The sequence below is a fragment of the Euprymna scolopes genome, chromosome 18, assembly GCF_053919585.1.
Source record: "Euprymna scolopes isolate OS-2025 chromosome 18, ASM5391958v1, whole genome shotgun sequence".
Classification (NCBI taxonomy): Eukaryota; Metazoa; Mollusca; class Cephalopoda; order Sepiida; family Sepiolidae; genus Euprymna; species Euprymna scolopes.
The window spans coordinates 104421141-104445759 of record NC_136499.1 but is presented as its reverse complement, the minus strand read 5'-3'; the positions used below and the strand labels follow the sequence as shown (position 1 = coordinate 104445759).

Here is a 24619-nt window from a genome sequence, read left to right as displayed (position 1 = left end):
ATATACTATATATAATAAAATAAAATAAAATAAAAATTATTTCGAAACACCTATACATAAGGAAATAATTTTTATATTAGTTTTAATTTATTTTTAAATTCAAGATAAACCGATACCATATTCTCCAATTTAATATGAGTAATTCTTCTTACTAATTTTTATGTTCAAATGATTATTTTTAAATGTTTCATTTTGACAGTCGTCTGGGTCGAACTAAATAATTGAAAATGAATTGTAGCTAAATACATTATTAGATTTCCAACAACACGGCGCAACAAGTAACTGTCAAAATAAATAATATCCAAGTATGTTATTACATTGCCAATAAAATGGTACAACGATAACAAATGAAAATTGGCTAGTCAGTAAGGCAGTTTGATTTGTCAACCTAATTGCTATTTGGGCCTGACTTAAAAATTCAAGATAACTTTACTCTCCCTCACACACACGCGCGCGCGCGCACACACACACACACACACATATATATAATTTAGTACGGAGGAAATATTTGGTCACTCATGTCATTATTTTCGTTCTTCCTGAATTTTACACCTTACATCCTGCTGCATTTTTCTTTTTGAGAACTTTATGCTTTTATGATGAGTCCATGGAAGGAAATATCCAATGTTGATTTACAAATATTGATGGTTCCCTTTGAACGAGACTCATCTGTAGTATGTATCGAAGTTTTTAATTTGGGGGAAAAAATGATTGTTAAAATGACCAAAACATTAAACTCTGCAATGTAGCAGCATTGTTATATACATAATCTCCGAATAATAAAAATTAAGTTTCCTAAATAGCTACATGGTAAACAGCCGATAATCCCGTTTTCCTTTTTTTACAATGGGGTCACCGCTTATCAAGCCACAAAGGCCATTTGAGGATAAGGGATAACATGTGTCAGGTGGCGAGTGAAACAACACCGTGATAGTCATTAATGGTGTAAATTGGTAGAACTTGATTTTTTAAGAGAACGGTTCAAAAAGAACTTGTTTACATTAGACTTTAAAGTGACCATGTTATATTCCGCTGGGAAGCAGATCTACAGCATTATATTCCTCAGACTGGCATATATTTCACAATTTAAGTTAAGATTTCTTATGTTTCACTGTTATATAGTCGAATCTCTTTTTGTAATTATGAATTTTACAACGGTATGTATTGAAACTGTGTTCTTTCTTCGCATATAAATTATTCAAAGCGTCGCTAGACTATATATATATATATATATATATATATATATATATATATATATATATGTATATATATATAGTCTAGCGAAACTTTGAATAATTTATATTCGAAGAAAGAACATATATATATATATATACACACACACATTCAGCTTTATATATATATATATATATATATATATATATATATATATACCTAATTGAATCAAATACTTTATATATATATATATATATATATATATATATATATATATATATATATATATATATATACCTAATTGAATCAAATACTTATCTTGGCTGGTGGCTGCCTGAACTGAACCCGACTTGATCCAGAGCTAGGTCATCTTAATCATTCGAAACTAAGAATTCAGTGAGAATAACTCATATTAAATTAGAGAATATGGTATGGGTTGTTTATCTTGATTCGATATATATATATATATATATATATATATATATATATATATATATATGCATATGTATATATATATATATAATGAATGAATGACAAAAGTCTATAATCCAAATTTCATGATGTTGACCATCTTACAATTTAGTCCTTTAATTCAGTTGACACTTAGAATTCTTGAGAGTATCTGTTTTGTAGCACAAAATCAATCAATTATTGTATCAATCAGTGAATCGATTTTGCTCTTAACTCATCAGAAGAAATATACATATATATATGTATATATATATATATATATATATATATATATATATATATATATTGAATCAAGAAAAACTACCCATACGGTATTCTCGAATTATATATATATATATATATATATATATATATATATATATATATATATATATATATAGATATATAGATATATATATAAAACCCAGGAGTCGAAACCCGAACCTCTTGCATGCGAGGCCAGCACTCTGCCAACCGAGCAAACGTCCAGCACACAAGAAAGTCTATTAACTGGGGTTTCGGGTTTCGAATCCTGGGTTCGGATATGTCTAACTGATGAGCCCAAACGAGGGCGAAAGTCGAGTCTCGGACTTCCGGTTTTGTTGGCTGTCACTACTCTTGTTTGGCTGTGGAAATATATATATATATATATATATATATATATATATATATATATATATATATATATATATATATATATATATATATATATATTGTGTTTTGTTATCTTTTTTGTTTTCAGGACTGAAATTAGGCCGGCGGTGGACATTTGAAACCAGACACACTATTTTATTTTGATCTTGTGTGTCTATTTCTTTTGTACGTCTATTTCAGTGTCTCTATGGCTGTCTTGTTCATATTAAAGATGCACCATCCTTCTTTTTGTATCAAGTCTGTGAGTTCGTAGTTTTGTAAATATTGTATCAATTCAGGGTCTGCATTCTTGTCCGACAACTGGACTCTCTGGAATTCGCCTGCCATGGCAAACTGGAATGAAAGAAAAAGAATAAAACATCAAGAGATTATAAGTGCGTAAAAGATATTTGGCAACGAATTAATGATGATTCATTGAAAGAAATTGCATTTCGAACTAAAAAAGGCCACGACTGATAATATTCAAACAGTAAACTTAAAGCTTACACATATGCATACACATTAAATAAGCATGCATTTATGTACGTTAATATCTGAAAGCTTACACAATTGTTGCTATTACTTCTTCAAGGTCTAATAACTTACACATGCGATGAAATTTTAGCGGAAAAAGGAAAGAATGTAACCCCAAACAAAACACAATCCCACTTTGATGTAGGAGGCTACTATTGGGGCCATAAGTTGCAGGGATACTATGTAGGGAGTTGAGCAGCAAGATGTCTGTTCACATTACACTTGAACTTCTGCATGTCAGTACAGTTAGGAAAGCAGGAACCCAGAAGGGAGTTTCAAAGTCTAGCAGTTCTGGGGAAGAAACTATTAGAGTAGAAGGCCTTCTTACATCCAGGAATCTCGACCGTTTAGAGGTGGGATTTTGCTGCTTATCGGGTATTTACGTCGAGGGGATACAAGGGCTTGTAGTTCGTCGGAGCATTAACCATTAAAATACTGAAATGGAAGTACCTAACAAATAAACACCCGGATGTAAGCGTGATACACAAAACACGGGGGTTGAGAGAAAGAAAGAAAGAAAGAAAGAAAGAAAAGAAAGAAAAGAGATCAGAGGGAGAAATACTCAACTTCAAACGACAGAGGAGGAGGAAATCACAAATTTATAAAACCAATTGTTTTAGCAAATAATAAAGTAATTTCGGGTGCGGATCTGCCCTGTCTTGCCCCCCCCCTGACCGACTCAAGATATAAATTCATGCTTGCTTTGTGAGTTCGGAGAGCCTGAGAATTAGTTTGAAATCCTCAAGCACGGGAAAGTTAATTGAACCTTGTTTTAAGCCGACAAGTCTACATCAAAAGACATTAGTTTATTACTTTCAGATTATATCTGAAATTATTTTATGCAAGAATTATTTTCGTCCGTGATAAAGTTGTTATTGATTATCTGATAAGTATCTGATAAGAGTGTAGCCACGAATGCTTAGGAGTAAGTAGCCCCTGCTTTTAGGGACTGGAGACGGACTGATTACACTAATTGATTCTGTGAAACAGGATTGTGCGACAACCTCTCCGACCTGGTTACTTATAGAATGATGTTTGCTACCGGAACAGTACCAGAAACTCGCAATAATGAATACTTTGATAAGTATGTTTTAACTTAAATAGGGATGGTATAATAAAATTGTGGGGTCTGCGTTCGCGCCTGGCCTCCATAGAATGGAAATAGGCACAAACTTTAATAAAGACTTTTCATATCTATTTGCGTACGTATACTTTGATAATTATGTTTCAGTTTGAAGAAATATGGTATAATAAAATTATGGGGTGTTCGTTCGCACCTGACCTCCATAGAATGGATATATGGCACAAAGTTTAACAAGTTTTTTTTTTTTTTTTTTTTTAAATATAGATCCACAGAATATTGTGATAAGTGTTTCAGTGTGAACAGGTTTGGTATAATAAATTATTTTATTTTTACTTTCATCATATTTTGCTTTGGTTTTGATACCCCCAAATTCGAAGCTATCTCTTTACAACCCTTCCTTTTCATAACCTATCATCTATAAATATAAAAGCGAAAATGTATGTATGCATGTATGTATGTATGTATGTATGTATGTGTGTTCGCTTTTTTGTATGTCTACAAAAGGCTTTTTTCAGAGAAGCGGTCGGTCGGTTCACAACTTTTTAAAACTTTTTATATCACATATAAATCGTAATATCTCAGAGTTAACAACGAAGCTCGCCTGTCTATTTAATTTGCTCGATTTGGGAAGATAAATATTCAATATTTGTCGCTCGCCGCATGTGGGTTAGTCTTTTTCCTATAACATCTTAGGAAAAATAAAAATCCCGCAGTCGAACTTGACCTCATTAACTCATTAAAACGGGCACCTGCCAAATCCAAGTAATTAAATAAATTCAAACGTGTTTCCGTTAGCATCTCGCGGTGGGGCAATGGTTAACATCGCACGTTTTTTTTTTTTCACACTTTAATTTACAACTTTGCCTCAACGGTTCGAGGTCGATCCTCATACTTACTTTTTTTTACCGCCCACCCCCGGAGTTTCCACACACACTCGGGCAACGCCGGGTACCCCTCGCTAGTACTTTCATAAATCAGAGTCCATTCTCTGTAGACTGTTTTTGAACCCAGTCAACGACGGGTACTTTTGCTAGTATATATATATGGGATGTGAGATAAGAAGAAATTGTTGTTTTATCGTTTATCTATCGTAATATAAAATATTTTTAATTAAACTAGCGGGATAGGGGCGCCCGGCTTTTCCCGGTCGTAAAATATGCTTAAATATGATATTTGATTTGGTCCAAATTTCGTATATATTATTACAGAATCGTGATTTCAAAAGTTAAAAAAAAAAAGTTTTTGGGTGCCATCAGCTAGAATCGAAACCAAAAGCAAAACTGTAGCATTCAAAGCTTTGTACCAACATGACACGCATATGAACTGATTAAAAATAAAAATTAAGACTAAATTAAGATGAATGTAAAAAATGTATAACGATTTTTTTCAACTTTGACCATTTTTAACCCCTTAAAAACTATTTTAACTGGCTAAAGACTCATAAAAGAACAGCCTAAAAAATCCAATCATTTGGGGCTTCTAGCACCGCTCTGCGACCTTTAATTTAGGTAGAGACAGAGTTTAAAAATATAGAGACAGACAGACATATAGCTTTTTATATATTAGATTTGCTATGGCACAAAACCAAATAAAAATAATCAAACTATAATTGAATCCTCCGTCTCTCTGTAACGTTGTACAGCATTTCTAACGGTTCCAAATAATCTTCTGTAACATTTTCATTCGGACTCAACACTTTGTCTGCAGCAACAGTCGTAAAGTAACAAAAAGAAGAAATTCGGCTTAGTTTTCAGTTAAAAACTGCATTTATTAACGGTACTTTCCAAGCCACGTCTGCATACTGTTCTTTTTTACAGTTCCTCTCGTCTTCCATGTAGTTAACAAAATGCTGCCGTCTCGGCAGGTCTTCTCCAGTCTTTCATGCCGTCACGGGGTTACACGTGTATCTCACGCCGGTGAGTGCTTCCCGGTGTCTGTCGCCGCTACATGATTTCAAAATCTTTCCGCTTTTCTTTCTTTCTTTTTCCTTCGCTGTCACATCCCCTCGTTCCACAGCCCGGTCATTTGCACACGTCGAGATTCCGCTGTAATAACAGTAAATTAGCATTTGCGATGCGTAAGGCGAATCAGTGGAAAGGTTTAAAAATAACCACATTTTTCAGGGTATTCACGCGTAGTCATCTGAAAAAAGTAGTTTCTGCGCAGTTCTAGGCAGTCTACCATCTTATGTCTTTTTCTTCTCATCCCTTCGGGTAGGTGTATATTTATTGCTAATCATCTGAGGCGCTCCTACCGGAGAATGCTGACAAATCTGTTCAAGCACTTCTTGACGGCGAGAGCGTACACACATCTTATGCACTTGTTTTTCAATATTCACCGACCGACGTTGTGTCACATCTTGTCAACGAAGTCGCTTAACAGTAATTGAATAATCGAGTCAATAAATGTACTTTGAAAGAATTCAGTAAAGACTGTGTGTTTATTTCAAATAACCGATGGTAAGTCGTCACTCTCATCAAATTTTATCTTTTGAGTGAAGGTGCGTGTATGCGTTGTAGTTGACCTTTCGTACCAAAAATGTCAAATTGGTCTAAATATCGGCCATTTCACGAACGGTTTATTCTTCTACTTTGACCTTAAATTTCAAATCTTAACGATTCAACGATGTTATGACATTTACGCATGTAAAAAGTAAACGCAATTTTGCTCAAACACGTCTCTCTCTCTCTCTCTCTCTCTCTCTCTCTCTCTCTCTCTCTCTCTCTCTAAAGGCCATTTAACGTATTAGCAAAAAACAAAAAACAAAAAAACAAAAAAACAAGTAGATTTTGATTTCTAGGGGGTGAACTACGCTGAGTTTGGTCGTAACAAAAATAGCAAATATTTTTTTAAATATGTAACTTGAACAAGTAGCTTTGTTTTTTTTACATTAGAAAAAAAAATGTTTGCGTTTTTTATTGTCGCTGATGATTTTATGCTGACTCTTTCCAACCTCTTATGGTTGTTTCGGCGCAATGAAACCAATGGTACGACCTTGAAATATGTATATATAGTGTCGTAATAAATATTGTGTGTATATATATATATATATATATATATATATATATATATATATATATATATATATATATATATATATATATATATGATGAGACAATTTCAATATTTTTCCCGATTCCAATATATTACCGATTCCGTACTAAATTCCCGATTTCGATAAAAGATTCCAATTCTTTATAAATATCTAAATAATTTACTATAAAACTGTTATTTTGTCTTGATTACTGTAAAAACACGTCTTAAATGTGCCTATATTTTCTCAAACGTAAAAACACACTTGTGAGGGGCGATCTAGGGATTTTAGTCTTACTGGAAGTTTAAATCAATAAATATTTATTATTTTATTACTAAAACAAATGAAGATGTTTTATAAAAAAACAAAATCGAATAAAATAGATAATTAAAGGAATCGCTTTTGGCATCGGGAAATAGGCTCAAATTTTACCGATTCCGATACTTTCATAAGGTCCGATTTTTCCGATTCTTGATTCCGATTCCGATTTATCGTCCCAACACTAATATATATATATATATATATATATATATATATATATATATATATATATATATATATATATATATACACACACACACACACACACACACACACACACATATATATATAACGATCAAAGAATTATATTCAAACACGATTAATGCCGAATAAAAACAGCATTAGCGAATCACCACTGGGAGAGCAGAAAGTACGGCAAACCAGCACACCTGGCAACCTAGACGACCTGTGTAGACTATGTTTGAATGAGAAATTTAATTTATTAAATTGCAGGAGTGAATTAGCAAACGTATGTATACACAAAATAAACTTTACCTTAAGATAACAGAAGAAAATATGATGAACTATTACTACCAATAATAATAACAACAGCAATAGCAAAAATAATATTCCTAATTATATTAATAATTAATAAATAAACAAATAATAGTTTATAAACAAATACATTAAAAATACTTACGTATAACATAAAACATAAATAAAAATCCAAACTAAAACTAGGTCATGTCCCATCACAAAGCAAAGAAAAAGATCTCTGCTAAAACAACAAAGAAACAGGTGCGTGCGCGCTCATTGGTTACAATAAATGGTTGCGTGAATAACTAAGAACCGGTTTTTAGCCGAAAAAAAAACTAAGGGGCCAAAATTTAAAAGTCGGAACTTGGCAAGCATAAGTCGAACTAATGTGTACCCCTTGTGCACTCATAAATATATATTTATATGCTTCAGTCGGTTAATTTGTGAGGTTTTGTGTGCATGGAGCCTTAGCTCATACCGTAGCAAATAACACCGGAAAGTTAAATATTTTGGTTTCGATTCTAGTTGATGGTATCTAAGTTAAATATTTTAAAGACTTTTGAAACAACTACTATACATTAGGTACAGTATAATAATTAATACGAAATCTGCATAAAATATAATATTTAAGCGTATCATACAACTGAGCAACGACGAACAGTCTGCTTATATATATCAAGTTAGCTCTTATGCATAGATCATCGTATAACGATTAGATCACTCTCTGACTGACGTAAATGAACATTTAAAATTAAAATGTTTAAATTCGACGTTATTTCTCGCGGTTAATGGTAGCCGAATGGATTGGGTCTTCGCTAAACCGAGCGAGATATGTCTCGTGATGCGGGGTTCGAATCGTTCGACTGGTATTAATCGTGACACCCTGCACTGAAGATTCCCGAAAGGATGAAACACTAGTGTCTGTAGGTATTTAATAATTATTATAGTAAAAAAATAATTATGACAGCCCCTTTAAGAAATTCGTTTCTTATCGTTAAGCACTTTCAGTTGAATTAAAAGTCGGTCAACTTAGCTATTATGCATAGATCATCGTATAACGATTAGATCACTCTCTGACTGATGTAAATGAACATTTAAAATTAAAATGTTTAAATTCGACGTTATTGCATGCGGTTAATGGTAGCCGAATGGATTAGGTCTTCGCTAAACCGAGCCAGAGATGTCTCGTGATGCGGGGTTCGAATCGTTCGATTGGTATTAATCGTGACATCCTGCACTGAAGATTCCCGAAAAGATGAAACACTAGTGTCTGTAAGTATTTAATAATTATTATAGAAAAAAAATAATATATATATATATATATATATAACTACTTCATTTACTCACATAAATTTAATATACGAAAGTATAGATTTATGCGTAAACTTTTTAAAGTATTTACTTCAAAAGTGCTCAATACGTAGTAGAGCTTGTTAGTAATTTATAAAATATATATCACGATTAAGCTACACTGAATATTCTGCGTTTCATCCACTATAGGATTCGTCAGGCTTATGCTTTTATATATTTTATAAATTACTATATATATATATATATATATATATATATTATGAAATATCTTGGGTTGAGCATTTTCGGGAAGTGATATACAAACTGCTATTAGCGTAAAGCGACGTGTAAACAAATCGAGCGGAGGCAATTGGACGATGTCAAAATTAAAACATCGTTAAATTCATTACCCACACAGAAGCAGCCGTATAGCGTATAGGTGAGAAGCCTTGACTGTCATTGACTGTCAGGTTTCGATCCTGGCTTGAGGCAGTTGGCTGTTTAACCGCACTGATGAGCTGCGAAACAGTACTGTATGTGGATGACTATATATATATATATATATATATATATATATATATATATATATATATATATATATATATATATAGATAGATAGATAGATAGATAGATATATATATAGATATATATATATATATATAGATAGATAGATAGAGAGAAACCCGAGTGCGGGTGTGCGATATGGGGAAGCGGATGCCAAGTTTCTGAGTTCCAGAGTGTAGCGTGTGTGAAGGGCGCATGCGTCAGTGGGCACCAACTGCCAATGTGCCCGTAGGAAAAGTGGATGGCAACGAATCATGTCGCGAGGCTGAAGTTTTTGTACTTACCTTTAACATGGCTTTCCACATCTCTTTTGCGGCCCCTTTCCTGCGGCACCCGGGCGTTACGTAAAGGTCTTTCAGATTTATGATTTTTCCGACTTCAGAGGAAAAAGATTGACAGAAAAGTAGGTAACCGACCAGTGATGTATTCTCTCCGCAAGAACTCGTTTCACCTAAAAAGAAAATTCACATAAAGTCGAATTGATTTTTCCCATATTTGTATTGTAATGGATATTTGTATTGTAATGGATATTTGTATTGTAATGGATATTTGTATTGTAATGGATATTTGTATTGTAATGAATATTTGTATTGTAATGGATATTTGTATTGTAATGGATATTTGTATTGTAATGAATATTTGTATTGTAATGGATATTTGTATTGTAATGGATATTTGTATTGTAATGGATATTTGTATTGTAATGGATATTTGTATTGTAATGAATATTTGTATTGTAATGGATATTTGTATTGTAATGGATATTTGTATTGTAATGGATATTTGTATTGTAATAAGTATTTGTATTGTAATGGATATTTGTATTGTAATGAATATTTGTATTGTAATGGATATTTGTATTGTAATGGATATTTGTATTGCAATGGATATTTGTATTGTAATGGATATTTGTATTGTAATGGATATTTGTATTGTAATGAATATTTGTATTGTAATGGATATTTGTATTGTAATGGATATTTGTATTGTAATGGATATTTGTATTGTAATGGATATTTGTATTGTAATGGATATTTGTATTGTAATGAATATTTGTATTGTAATGGATATTTGTATTGTAATGGATATTTGTATTGTAATGAATATTTGTATTGTAATGAATATTTGTATTGTAATGGATATTTGTATTGTAATGGATATTTGTATTGTAATGGATATTTGTATTGTAATGGATATTTGTATTGTAATGAATATTTGTATTGTAATGGATATTTGTATTGTAATGGATATTTGTATTGTAATGAATATTTGTATTGTAATGGATACTTGTATTGTAATGGATAATTGTATTGTAATGAATATTTGTATTGTAATGAATATTTGTATTGTAATGGATATTTGTATTGTAATGAATATTTGTATTGTAATGAATATTTGTATTGTAATGGATATTTGTATTGTAATGGATATTTGTATTGTAATGGATATTTGTATTGTAATGGATATTTGTATTGTAATGAATATTTGTATTGTAATGGATATTTGTATTGTAATGAATATTTGTATTGTAATGAATATTTGTATTGTAATGAATATTTGTATTGTAATGAATATTTGTATTGTAATGGATATTAGTATTGTAATGAATATTTGTATTGTAATGAATATTTGTATTGTAATGAATATTTGTATTGTAATGGATATTTGTATTGTAATGAATATTTGTATTGTAATGAATATTTGTATTGTAATGGATATTTGTATTGTAATGAATATTTGTATTGTAATGAATATTTGTATTGTAATGAATATTTGTATTGTAATGGATATTTGTATTGTAATGGATATTTGTATTGTAATGAATATTTGTATTGTAATGGATATTTGTATTGTAATGGATATTTGTATTGTAATGGATATTTGTATTGTAATGAATATTTGTATTGTAATGGATATTTGTATTGTAATGGATATTTGTATTGTAATGAATATTTGTATTGTAATGAATATTTGTATTGTAATGGATATTTGTATTATAATGAATATTTGTATTGTAATGGATATTTGTATTGTAATGAATATTTGTATTGTAATGAATATTTGTATTGTAATGAATATTTGTATTGTAATGAATATTTGTATTGTAATGGATATTTGTATTGTAATGGATATTTGTATTGTAATGAATATTTGTATTGTAATGGATATTTGTATTGTAATGAATATTTGTATTGTAATGAATATTTGTATTGTAATGAATATTTGTATTGTAATGGATATTTGTATTGTAATGAATATTTGTATTGTAATGAATATTTGGTGGCTGTAAAGAAAACTAAGTAACATTTCTCTATTGTTTAACAGATTTTCAACGATTTATATGTTGATTCTGAAACATGGATGATTATGGCTTCATTAACATGTGATACTGCCTTCGATATCGCCGGAGAGGGATAAGTAGGGATATGACAACAGCATATTCTTTTCATTATTTTGACTCTCGAATATATATCCGACACAGTAGACACAGTTAATCAACCGAGAACCATATCGCCCTATATAAAAGCATATAAGATATCAACGGATACACGCTCGAGAGTCAAAACAATGAAAAGAATATGCTGTTGTCCTAGCCCTAATGATAAGCATAGCTACGACAATCACTATCCCCTGATATGGACATCAAGAGGTGTCGCAGCAACTACCATCTCACAAGAGCTTTGCAAGTGTCACAAGTCTTTGACGAACAGCACCAGCGTCCTTCCACCTGCGTTGGTGAAATGAGTCAGTCAAAGATGACAACACTAGGTTCTTTAAGCACCGAGAGAAAATCTCCCAGCAGGCTCTGAATTCCCCCGAGCGAAAGTTGCCAAATCACATACAACCTGCACAAAGTGAGGCTATGTACAGGACTCTCGATGTCCCTGTGGTAAACTATCGCGCATATCCTCACGGACTATCCCCCAAACGAGGTATACTCCTGAGGGATGCGTCGGACACTGCTTGACGATGGATCTTGAGATGGAGTGAAACGCTCTGATGATGAACTGTTATGAGGTTAAATGGTAATAAACGAAAGGAACACAACTTTTAGGAACAAACATGTATTCACATATATTACAGGCAAAGACCGGTTGGGAATATCATTTTCCAACGGTAGACGTTTGCACACGACCGGCTTCGTCGCGTACCAATCTCAGACTGCCGGGCACCGGTACTGGATACCGGAAGTGACGTCACTAGAGGAAATGACATCATGAGATAGTCCATTAATCCTCTGGAGGGGCGTCTTCAATATGAACACGTGATACTATGGACCCACTGCCCGGTGAGTGTTAGTTAAACTTAGGATGTCGATCACATTCACATGATGAGCATATGAGAAAGCTATTGTGGGCGACCGAAAAATACAATTGCGAATTATTAGGACCTCTATTCAGCCATGATGGAACAAGAACGTGCTACTCCTGTGAAGTAAATAAAGGGTTCTGCTCGAAATTCTGTCCAAATTCCCAAGTTCAACAGAAACATCCCCGAGTTCGACAAGATACACCTGAAGAAGGTCGGAGGTTACATCGACCGAAAGGTTGTGAAAATGACACTCAAGATGAAAACAGTAGTCTGATAAATCCAAATAATACGAGAAAGCTATTTTTTTTTAATTCGAATATAACGTTTTAATATCACTGCGATAATTTAATAAATAACTAGGAAATATACCTGTCCCAGGACGGGTAAAATTAATTCCCGGAACAGAAGTTTTGCACCAGTTTTATGCCGCTTTACGAAGATTAAAATAAAAATATAATGATATTAAACCTTATGACTAAAATTCTGATTAAAGTCCATTGAATTCCTTGGATTCTAGATGTTAGGTAATAGCCGAGTAGAAGCATCTAGTTGTATATCTATCTATCTATCTATCTATCTATCTATCTATCTATCTATCTGCCTATGGAATTATCTATCTATTTATCGAAGAGTAAACAACAGGGAATTGAATGGTCATGTTTTGATATGAATCAAACTTTGTGACCGGGTCAGTTTGAACCGGGAAGTATCCGAACTGGGACGGGGTGACGTGTAAAGTGTCATGTGTTCCGTTTGCGCAATCATATTTTGAGTTGGATTTGAGACGCTAAACAAGCAAGATGGGTTAAGAAGGTCTCCCCATGAGGGAGAGGAGGTCTCAGAACGGAGACATAGAAAATCCCACAAGCTGAGAGTCCATTGATCACTACCCTTCTGCTGTGACTTAAGAGTGAATAAAATATATAAAATTTTACAACGTATTGGTCTATGTCTTGTGAAGCACCTTCCTTAAAACGGGTCCAACTCTCCAAGATGGTTGAAGAAGCTCACAGCAACAGAAACAGGCATGTCATCATGTGTATATGTATATATGTTGACACGCAAGCACAAAAAAAACAAACTAGGCGAGTCACAGGCCGTTAAGATAGACATTTAGGCCCGAGGACAACATATAGCACAAACACAATGTACACACATTTATATACGCCCATTAACTAATCCGGAGAATATATATAAATACGAACGTAGATAATAACACAGGCTTATACAACATAGAAAATAGCTAAATGTAAAACTGAAGCTTAAGGGGTCTTAAGAAGAATTTGAATTTCAGGGAATCTTGCTTAAATTGGTGTCTGATAACTATGGATCAAATTAAGTACAAAACAGAAATATTTTAATTTTAAAATGACAAATGGTGCTTATATTACTCCTTCTAAAACTTTTTCAAAATATTTCAAAGAAACTGAATTTTAAGAAATAATTAATTGATGCCTAGTACATATTCTTCGAATTTTACCAAAATTGATATTTGATTTTGGGTTTCATTCCTTTGTTATTATTCTCTTTGCATAAAACCCAGTTGACACATGGCAGGAGGAATAGAGAAACAATACTCCCAAAGGAGGGGGACATCATTGATGACCCAACTTTGCGCCTCCCAGGTTTTGCTATAAATAGTAGGAAGAAGTGGATAGCCACAAACCGGATTAGAACAACACACTGCAGGATTGCAGTAAACAAAAACAGGTGGAGACAAATAGATCTCCTAATCTGCCCAAAGTGCATGGAAGCCCCCCCCCTCAGGACACGATTGAAAGGAGGCTATGCGACAGCCCATCCACCTGAAACACAATTTCTCAGACTTGCTAAAAAGTAGCGGTATAGAGGTCTAACCCATACGATACTACTACTACTTTGCACAAAACTAAAATTAGTAAATATAGCTAACCTCACGACCCCTTACGCATAGCAGCTGCCTTCCAACGTTCAGAATGATCGTTTAATTAATTCAAAAGTGAATCATATACATATAACTATATGAACATACACACATACCTAACTTTATATAAATAAAAATGACAAGCTGGAGAAAGGCAACGTACGCACCCCTCCTTCAACTTTTCGCTTCAGGTAATTTATTAATTTACATCGCGGTTTTTTTTTTAATGTTATTAGTTCATGGAAGCAGCAACTGCCATAAAATATTGTTTAAAAATATCGACTCTCGATTGGATAAGAACTCAGTCAACACATTCTTTTAGCCAATCAGAAGACAGTCGATATTAATTTTAAAAGTAAGACTTCGTGTCTGTGACTGCAGCTGCAGCTGCTGCTGCTTCTGTAAGTTTCTGTGTAAATGGGTGACAAGTGAAATTCTTGTAAGAAAAGCAAAAATAATATATTTACTGACCTTGATCGACAGGATTCACCGCCACGAAGAATTGGAAATACGTTGGTTCCGTAAACCCATAAGTTCGTAACGCTAAAAAAAGAAAAAAAAAATGTTAGTAGAGAAAAGAAACCAAATGGTTTGTTTTTAATGAAATTCTGTTTAGAAACAGATTTTTTTTTTTATTATTGTAGATGTTGCGTTTTCAAGTGGTTGGAGACCGATCCTGGAATTTTATTTAGTCACATGCAGTCATTCCTCGTCGTGGTTGGTACACAACATAGGATGATCGAGGCTTTTATTCCGACAGGTTCATTAACACCAGGCTTGGATGAAAAGATTGTCCGTGGATGTATAAAAATATGTTAAAAGCAGAATTTTCCACATAAGACTAGGTTAAGCACGACTGGAAATTTCCATTAGAAGTTAAAAGTTTACGTGTCAAGATACTGCATTACAGACAAAAAGTAGTAAATAAGCTAATGCCGTCTTTCTTTTTTCTTGATTAGAATAACGTAGAGAGAAATAAGAACAAAGAGAGAGAGAGAGAGAGAGAGAGAGAGAGAGAGAGAGCAGTCATGTTTGAAACAGCTGCTCGATTTAAACGAGACTTATACTATTGTCTACATGTATTCGTTCTTCGTGCTAAAGTTTGAGGTGTTATTATTTCATATTCGAAACAGTTTATTATGAAATATATAAAGAAAACCACGATTTTAATTGATTCATTTAATAGAAACTGGAACAGTTACGGACTTAATTACAGAGTGTGTACTGTGTGGCTTAACATTGGAAAAAATGACTGTTGTAAAGAAGGAAACCAACTCAATATCATTAAAACAGTTGATTGGAATCCGTTATGCCCGTGTGATGTTAGGCTGTATAAGAGTGTTAACTTTGGTCAAAATCGAACTGTTTCGACTTTAATCGGATTTTTTGATTATCATTTTTTTTATGATTTATTGGAAGAACAAAACTTATCTAGGAACACTGCCAGACACATCAAATACATTTGTGAGAAATTAAAATAATATCGGCCTAGCGGTTTCAAAATCTGTAAGGATAGACACAATGATCTTACTTGGTAAGCCTGAAAAAAAACCAAAAAACAAACAAATAAAACAAACAAAAAAAAACTGTTTTTTTTACAAATATTTTTAGCGAAAAAAAATCCGCATACCAGTTCGTTTTATTCAAAATCGGTTACTTTTTGTTATTTTTGACACGAAAATCCCAGGTTGCTCGAATGGCGTGCCTAAATATAACAGCAGGAGCAGTTGTCGTACCTTAATGTGCCTTAATTTGTCGTATGTAATTAGCAAATCCCGTTATCAAAGAAATGTTCATTGGTGGTATTGAATTCCACAAAAACTATGGCAAGAGCATTGGAGATGAAATAAGAATATAATTCAGTTGTGAAAGTGCGCACCTCCGCCTGACAACATAAAGATGAACCGATTCTGCCAAAAAAATTCGATATTGACTGAACCCTTTGATGGCAATGTGAAAGGTGAAGCTCATATAAGACGCGGAACTTCATTAGATATGATATGACCTGCAATGAAGAGAACCGAATTTATCGACATCCCAAATAGTGAGTGTAGAAAACATACGGTTGATTTTATATAAAATTCTTTTTTATATAACAGCTTGAATTAAAATTTAAAATCCAAAAGTCAAGTATCATGGTTCAATTGTGTTCTAACATTAATTCTGAACGCGTCCTTGTCTTATAAAAGTATCTACTGTTGATTTTATACGTCAGGCCCTTTTGCTTGTGCGGTAATAAAACTTCTCAAATGCACGTGTGATGTTAGGCTGTATAAGAGTGTTAACTTTGGTCAAAATCGAACTGTTTCGACTTTAATAGGATTTTTTGATTATCAATTTTTTATAATTTATTGGAAGAACAAAACTTATCTAGGAACACTGCCAGGCACATCAAATACATTTGTGAGAAATTAAAAAAATATCGGCCTAGCGGTTTTAAAATCTTACTTGGTAATACATAGTGAAGCAGAGGGAATAGGGTGAAGAAAAAGGTGACTGCACGTAAATTAATAGTCTGGTGAAGGGTAAAATATCCAATAACCGTAAAATCCAAAAAAGTTGATTAAATTTTCATTTCCACAAGTAAAATCCAAGGGAATCGCGTAATTGGAAGATGGTCCAAAGTAATCCAAAAGGCAGAAATCCGTGGAATAATTTACAAATGGATACAAGGAAAAAGTGAATGAGTTCAAATAATATTATAAAAAGAAAGATAAGATGTGCGCAGTAAAAAGAAAGGGAAGAATTTAAAACACGGCTGTCAAGGCTGGGCTGATTTAAGATTGTCTTGAATTAGGCCAGCCTTGAGAATATTAACTAGTTCATCGTGTTCCTGTTGTATTTGTGCTGCATTAATGTCCCAAAGTTACATTTAAATAACAATTTTTCCATTGTGCGGACTTTCTTTTTGCCTCCTCAATTTGAAGTTATTTTTTTTTAAATTGACGCGAACGCTAGAATATTACAATTAAAAGTCAAATATTAATAGGTAAAATTATAGAATAGAAGGCCAATTAAATGAGGTATAGTTTGTTTAAACAGTTACATTAAATTTAGCTTAAATTTGCAGTTTTTGAAAAAATTATAAGTGCGGACTTTCTATTATTATTGCAGAGTCGTGATTTCAAAAGTATATATATATATATATATATATATATATATATATATATATATATATATATATATATATATATATATATATAGGTGCCATCAGCTAAAATCGAAACCGAAAGCAAAACTGTAGCAATCACAGCTGGTGACGTTATATGATTTAATTAAAAATTAAAAATTAAAAATAAATGCTAAACTAAGATGAATGTACAAAATGTTTAACGGTTTTTTCTATTTTGACCCATTTTTGACCCCTTAAAACAATTTTAATGGGCTAAAGACCCATAAAAGAACGGCCCGTAAAAACTGCTACCATTTGAGGCCTCTAGCGTCGCTCTGCGACTTTTAGTTTCGGAGGAGATAGAGTTTGAAAATATGGATACGGACATACTGCCGTTTATATATTAGATCAATCCGGACTTTAAATAAACATTTTCCCGAGAGAATTCAGAAGTCTCCGCACAGAATGATTTAATGCTTAAAAATGAAATTAATCTTTTGTTTAATCGATAAATATAAAAGCGAAAATGTTTTATGTATGTGTGTTCGCTTTTCCTGTGTGTCTACAAAAGGCTTCTTTCAGAGAAGCGGTCGCTCGCTTCACAACTTTTTAAAACAATTTATATCACATAGAAATCGTAATTTCTCACAGTTAACAACGAAGCTCGCCTGTCTATCTAATTTGCTCGATTTCCGGAAGATAAATATTCAATATTTGTCGCTCGCCGCATGCGGGTTAGTCTTTTTAGGACAACATCTTGGAGGAGGGGAACGTTTAGCAGTAAATGAAATCCCGCAGTCAAACTTGATCTCATTAACTCATTAAAACGAGCACCTGCTAAATCCAAGTAATTAAATAAATTCAAACGTGTTTCCGTAAGCATCTCGCGGTGAGGCAAGGGTTAACGTCGCACTTTTTTTCACAACTTTGCCTCAAGGGTTCGGGTTCGATCCTCATACTTACTCTTTTTTTAACCCCCCCCCAACACACCTCCAAACACCCGGGCAACGCCGGGTACCCCTCGCTAGTGATTTAAAAAAAATAATAACTATTCAATTAAAAATATCCCCTTTATCAACATCTCTATAGTCAGTAATTATTATTGCAACTTAAAAAACATTACTTCCGTTTAAAACCGGGAGTAAGCTATATTTATTTCCAAGGTGCCAGTTTAACAAATAATAAAAATAAATTAAATAAGAAATAACCTAAATAAATCAACTGTAGATAATATTCTTAAACAGAACAATTGAAACAATTCTATTGTTATGCACAGTAAATAACATAGTGCTAATTATTAAAATCATTTTTTTTATGTAATACGAAAAGTAAGTTACTTCTATAATGTAAATTTTATTTGAATGCATAGTATATATAGAAACGATGATGGAGCAAAAGTGTATAAAAGTCCGTTTTCAGTATGGAAATGTATTTGCAACACAGTATACCTTTTGTATATATTAATATAATTGTGAACAAATAAATAGGCAGGTATACAACAATCTATAAATATAAAAGCGAAAATGTATGTATGTATGTGTGTTCGCTTTTTCTGTGTGTCTACAAAAGGCTTCTTTCAGAGAAGCGGTCGCTCGCTTCACAACTTTTAAAACAATTTATATCACATAGAAATCGTAATATCTCACAATTAACAACGAAGCTCGCCTGTCTATTTAATTTGCTCGATTTCGGGAAGATAAATATTCAATATTTGTCGCTCGCCGCATGTGGGTTAGTCTTTTTCCTATAACATCTTGGGGGTGGGGAAAAAGCATTCAGCAGTAAATGAATACCATCCTGCAGTAAAACTTGACCTCATTAACTCATTAAAACGGGCACCTGCTAAATCCAAGTAATTAAATAAATTCAAACGCCTTTCCGTTAGCATCTCGCGGTGGGGCAATGGTTAACATCGCACGCTTTTTTTTTCACACTTTAATTTACAACTTTGCCTCAAGGGTTCGGGTTCGATCCTCATACTTACTTTTTTAACCCCCCCCCCCCCAAACACCCGGGCAACGCCGGATACCCCTCACTAGTCTATAATATAAATCTCACCTGTCTGTTTAAATGTATGTATGGATCCTGACAAGATCTGTATCATTTTGAAGTTCGAAGTTTCGGACAACAAATATTGAAGAATTGGCTGAAAACATTAATTCTTTCACCCTAAACTCGTCCGTTTTGTACAAGGAGGGGTCGACTTTTTTCAGCTGACAATTTAGCAAGTCATCGTCAACGTTAGATTGACTTCGGTTAATTTCAACGCTTCTGACTCCCGGTCGCGTTATGGAGACATCGGCTAAGACGTCAGATTTTCTTTCACTTTTTCCCGCCTTTGCGGCACGGGTCCGAGCCTGCCTACCTTCTACCACTTTCTTTTTTGCTCAACACACTCCTCCAAACACCCAGGCAACGCCGGGCATCCAGGCTAGTTATAAGATGATGATAATTCAAAATTAAATAAAATCAGTAAGGAAAAATACATCCATGGCATTTCAAAGTCTAATGTTTTATCCGTGTTAAGATTTTTGTATCTTTGTAAGTATTTTTATGAGTTAAAATGTTTCGGAATCGGAAGTAGGAAGTTTTCGGGGTATCGGAATCGGAGAAAAAGTATGCCTATTTTTCGATTCCAAAAACGATTCTTTTAATTATCTTTTGTATATACTGCTGTTGCTAATCATAAAACAATAAATATTTATTGATTTTAAACTTCCAGTAAAACTAAAATCTCTTCCACAAGAGTATTTTTACATTTGAGAAAATATCTGCATACTTAATGTCTTTTTTTTTAACGGTAATCGGGAATAAATGATAACTCTATTGTTAAGCATTTAAAGATTTATAAAAAAAACTCGGAATCGGAATTGATAAGGGTATCGGAATTGAGAAAGATATTGGAATCGCGACACCACTATTATATATATATATATATATATACTAGACTACCCGTGACCTTTGGGTCAGTATGTTATATTAGCTATTGAATTAATGTATGAGCGTGACACTTGTGACGTAAAGAAAATAGTTTTTTGTGACATAACACAAACATTTCTATGAAAGTATATTAAAATGAAAAAAAAATATAGATAGATTTCTATGAGTCGTTCTATTTATAATTATTTATTTTTGAAAAAAAACTTACAGTCATTGAATTATAAGTGGTTTGCCATACTTATAGATAAATATGAACTGAACAGATACCATAATACTTGAAGTTAAATTCAAATTTTGATATATCTATTAATTTAAACGAAAAAAAAACACACACACAAAACAATTGGGACGCTGAAAACGTACACAGTAAAACAATACGTTTTATTGTCGCGTTGATTATTTATTTGTAAAGCAATCAAAAAAACATATTTTCGGGGTTATTTATTTATGTTGATAGTGTAGAAGAAAATGTATGAATGTTTTTTAAGAAAGATGCATAAAATAAATGGAGAATAAAAAAAAAAAAGGAAGGCGGTGGGTATATCGCCGTTGTAAAATGCTCTTATGTTTGTGAACGGGTTAAAGTAGATTTATTTGTAAGAAAATTGCGTTAACATAACTTAAACGTAATATGGAAATGAACGATGTAAAAAAAATGCGGAAAGTATTAAAAATTGTTTATTTGGATAATTGAAACGCGAAAAAAACAATTTTGGCGCTGAAAACGTACACAGTAAAACAATAAGTTTTATTGTCGCGTTGATTATTTGTTTATGTACGCATGCGCAACCGGAAGTCGTAAACCGGATGCTGGGTTACAACACCCGTTACAAGGTTATTTGAGTTTATATACACACATATATATATATATAATTTAATAATTACTATAGTAAATAATTATGTCAGCCCCTTTAAGAAACTCGTTTCTTTATCGTTGAGCACTTTCAGTTGAATAAAAGTCGGTGAATTTAGTTCTTATCTGTAGATCATCATATAAGACGTTAAAAAGCATTTAAGAAATAAATGTTTTAACAGTATTCAACAGCATTTGTCACGGTTAATGGTAGCCGAATGGATTAGGTCCTTGCTAATGGAGCCAGGGGTGACTTTATCGGCGGGTTCGGAGCTATCGACTGGTGTTAATCGTGACACTCTACACTGATGATTCCCGAAAGGTATAAACACTAGTGTCTGTAAGTATTTAATAATTATTATAGTAAGTAAGTAATAATAATAATAATAATAATAATAATAATAATAATAATATATATATATATATATATATATATATATATATATATATATATATATATATACTAGCATTTCAGCCCGGCGTTGCCCGGGTGTTTGGAGATGTATGTTGAGCAAAAAAAAAAAAAAGCGGTTAATTTTTTTAACTTTGACCCCTTTCATGACCCCTTATTGTTTTTGGCTCAAATCATGTTATTAAGTTAGATCCATGTCCAATGAACCTATATCAAAAATTTCAAGTGTGCAGACCCGAAATTGTCGGAGGAGTTTGGTAGAGTTCTCAAAGGTCAAATCGTTGAACTTTGACCCCTTAATCGCAAAATTTCTGGTTTCACATCGGTTTTCCCAAATCTCAGTACCCTGTATATCAAATTTCGAGTATGTAGACTAAAAATTGACAGAGTTATTGCGTAGGGAAATGTACACACACACACACACACACACAGACACATACACAGACAGGCAGACACTTTCACTTTTATAGATTGGACCCAATATATAGTAATGATTTAAAAAGTTAAAAAAAAAAACCCGACTCATGCGCCACCACCGAGAATCGAAACCACAGCGTTTAGCGTTCGAGTTAGTTTTTCTTTTGACGTTAATGCCTGAGCTATGAAGACATGTTTGTTACAAAGCTAAAAATAAAAAATATGAACCAATAGCTTTTATGTTACGCATGCATGTTCGTAATACTGTCGTTCGACCTTCATTTGACAAATTCCATTTTTTTTAATTTTCACACTTTTGCACCGATTTCCCCGGCAAAACCCAAATGTAAAGTTTCGCATGGGTTCGAATACTCTATATATTAAGTTTCATTTCCACAGACCAAAAACAGAGGAGTTTGGTAAGGAACATTTTTTAAAACAAATATATATACGCATACACAAATATATATATAAAAACAGAGTTGTGTTTACTATAAACATTTACACAAATATTACGCAAGTATAAATCATGTAGAATATCTGTATGAATATAATTACACGTAATAGTTAACTAAAGATGATCATCCCATAAGAAAACCGAAAAAAACAATAAGGAATTAATTAAAATGAATGTTTAAAAGAATATGCAAATTAGCTAGATCATTTGCAGATAAATGCAATTCCACGAGCTATATATAACAAAGTCGTATTTTCTTTTTAAATAAATAGAAAAAAGTGTTTTTAATATGAATATCAATACACCAAAAAGAACCCAAATTTATAGGAATATATATATATATATATATATATATATATATATATATATATATATATATATATACTAGCAAAGATACCCGAGCATTGCACGGGACTTTTCTTCACACTTAGGTACGCGATTTGTGGGTGTTGTAAGAGGGAAGTAAATTTCAACTCGATGCTTAAATCTTATCTAACACATTGAATACTGAAAACATACCATAATCAGATCATATCAGTTTTTGATCATATCCTTTTGTAGAACTTTTCATTGAAGAGCCTCGTGGTAAACTACATTTCTGCTTCTTTGATTTGGAATCAGAATGTAGAGTTTTTCTGAACTTCCTATCCGGCTGATGGAGACTTAGAACATACCGTGACTGAAGCAGTCTGATGTCAGGTCTACGCGAATGGTTTTAAACGTCTGACCTTGTCTTTTATTTATGCACATTGAAAAACATACCTTCACAGGAAACATTTCTAGATAGTACAATTACAACAACGCCCCAACATCCCCCCGGCCGCCGCCGACATCCCCCTCCACCCCAATATAAACAAATTTTTTTTTTTTGGGGGGGGGGTCAAAGTGTGGGTGCTCATGTTAGGTTAAATTATCATAGAAAAGTTATCCCCCACTTTATTGAAACTAACATTACTTCAAAAAGTCCTAGGGTCCAGGAGTTCATACCATGCAAACGGTAAATTTGCGACGCGTTTGATTATCAGATTTGGTGTCAGAAGAATAAAAAATCGGTTTTTGTCAAAAAGCGAAAATAAATGTTTTTTTTTATCATAAAAATAATTATTTGTCCAATCATGAGAAAATGAAAGGAGTCCTGGGGTAATTTTTTTGGCTCGTTTGGCTCTTTTTGGTGTTTTGTTAGTAAATGCACGGGCGGCCATCGTGCTTGCCAAACTGTAGTGATTACGTTGGATACTAAATGTCTTCAAATATGAATAACTACTCTTTTGCGAAGAAATAAATGCAATATTCGTTCTCAGCGTCCCCCAAAACTTATAAAAGTCGACAATTCAAAGGTGAATGCCGAGGGGTCGGTAAACTAAAAAAATACTTATTTATGGTAATAATTATACCATAGCGATGTATGTGATATCATATATGGTAAAAAAATTATATTTTATATTAAATCTATAGAATTATAAAACTCAAATGATTTTATAACAGGTATTGTAACGCAACATCCGATTTACGACTTCCGGTTGCGTATGTGTACATAAACCCATAACAGCCTAAACAAATAAACATTAATCGCTACTTTTGCAGAATTTGACCTGCGCACTAAAATATTAACGCTATTATTTAGAAATTATTATTTAACATGGGAAGGGTGGG

At 32.8% G+C, this 24619-nt stretch overlaps 1 protein-coding gene across 1 annotated transcript in view; it reads right to left on the bottom strand.

Moving 5' to 3' along the window:
- Positions 1-2282: 2282 nt before the first annotated feature.
- The window catches only part of LOC145297913 (thialysine N-epsilon-acetyltransferase-like), a 47499-nt gene continuing 25162 nt past the window's right edge, over positions 2283-24619 (bottom strand). Inside the window, exons 3-5 of the mRNA XM_080144251.1 lie at positions 15247-15318; positions 9845-10011; positions 2283-2610 (exon numbers count right to left, since the gene is read on the bottom strand). Of these exons, the coding sequence (XP_080000377.1) occupies positions 2449-2610; positions 9845-10011; positions 15247-15318 (401 nt within the window). The 3' untranslated portion in view covers positions 2283-2448. The remainder of the gene's footprint in view (positions 2611-9844; positions 10012-15246; positions 15319-24619) is intronic.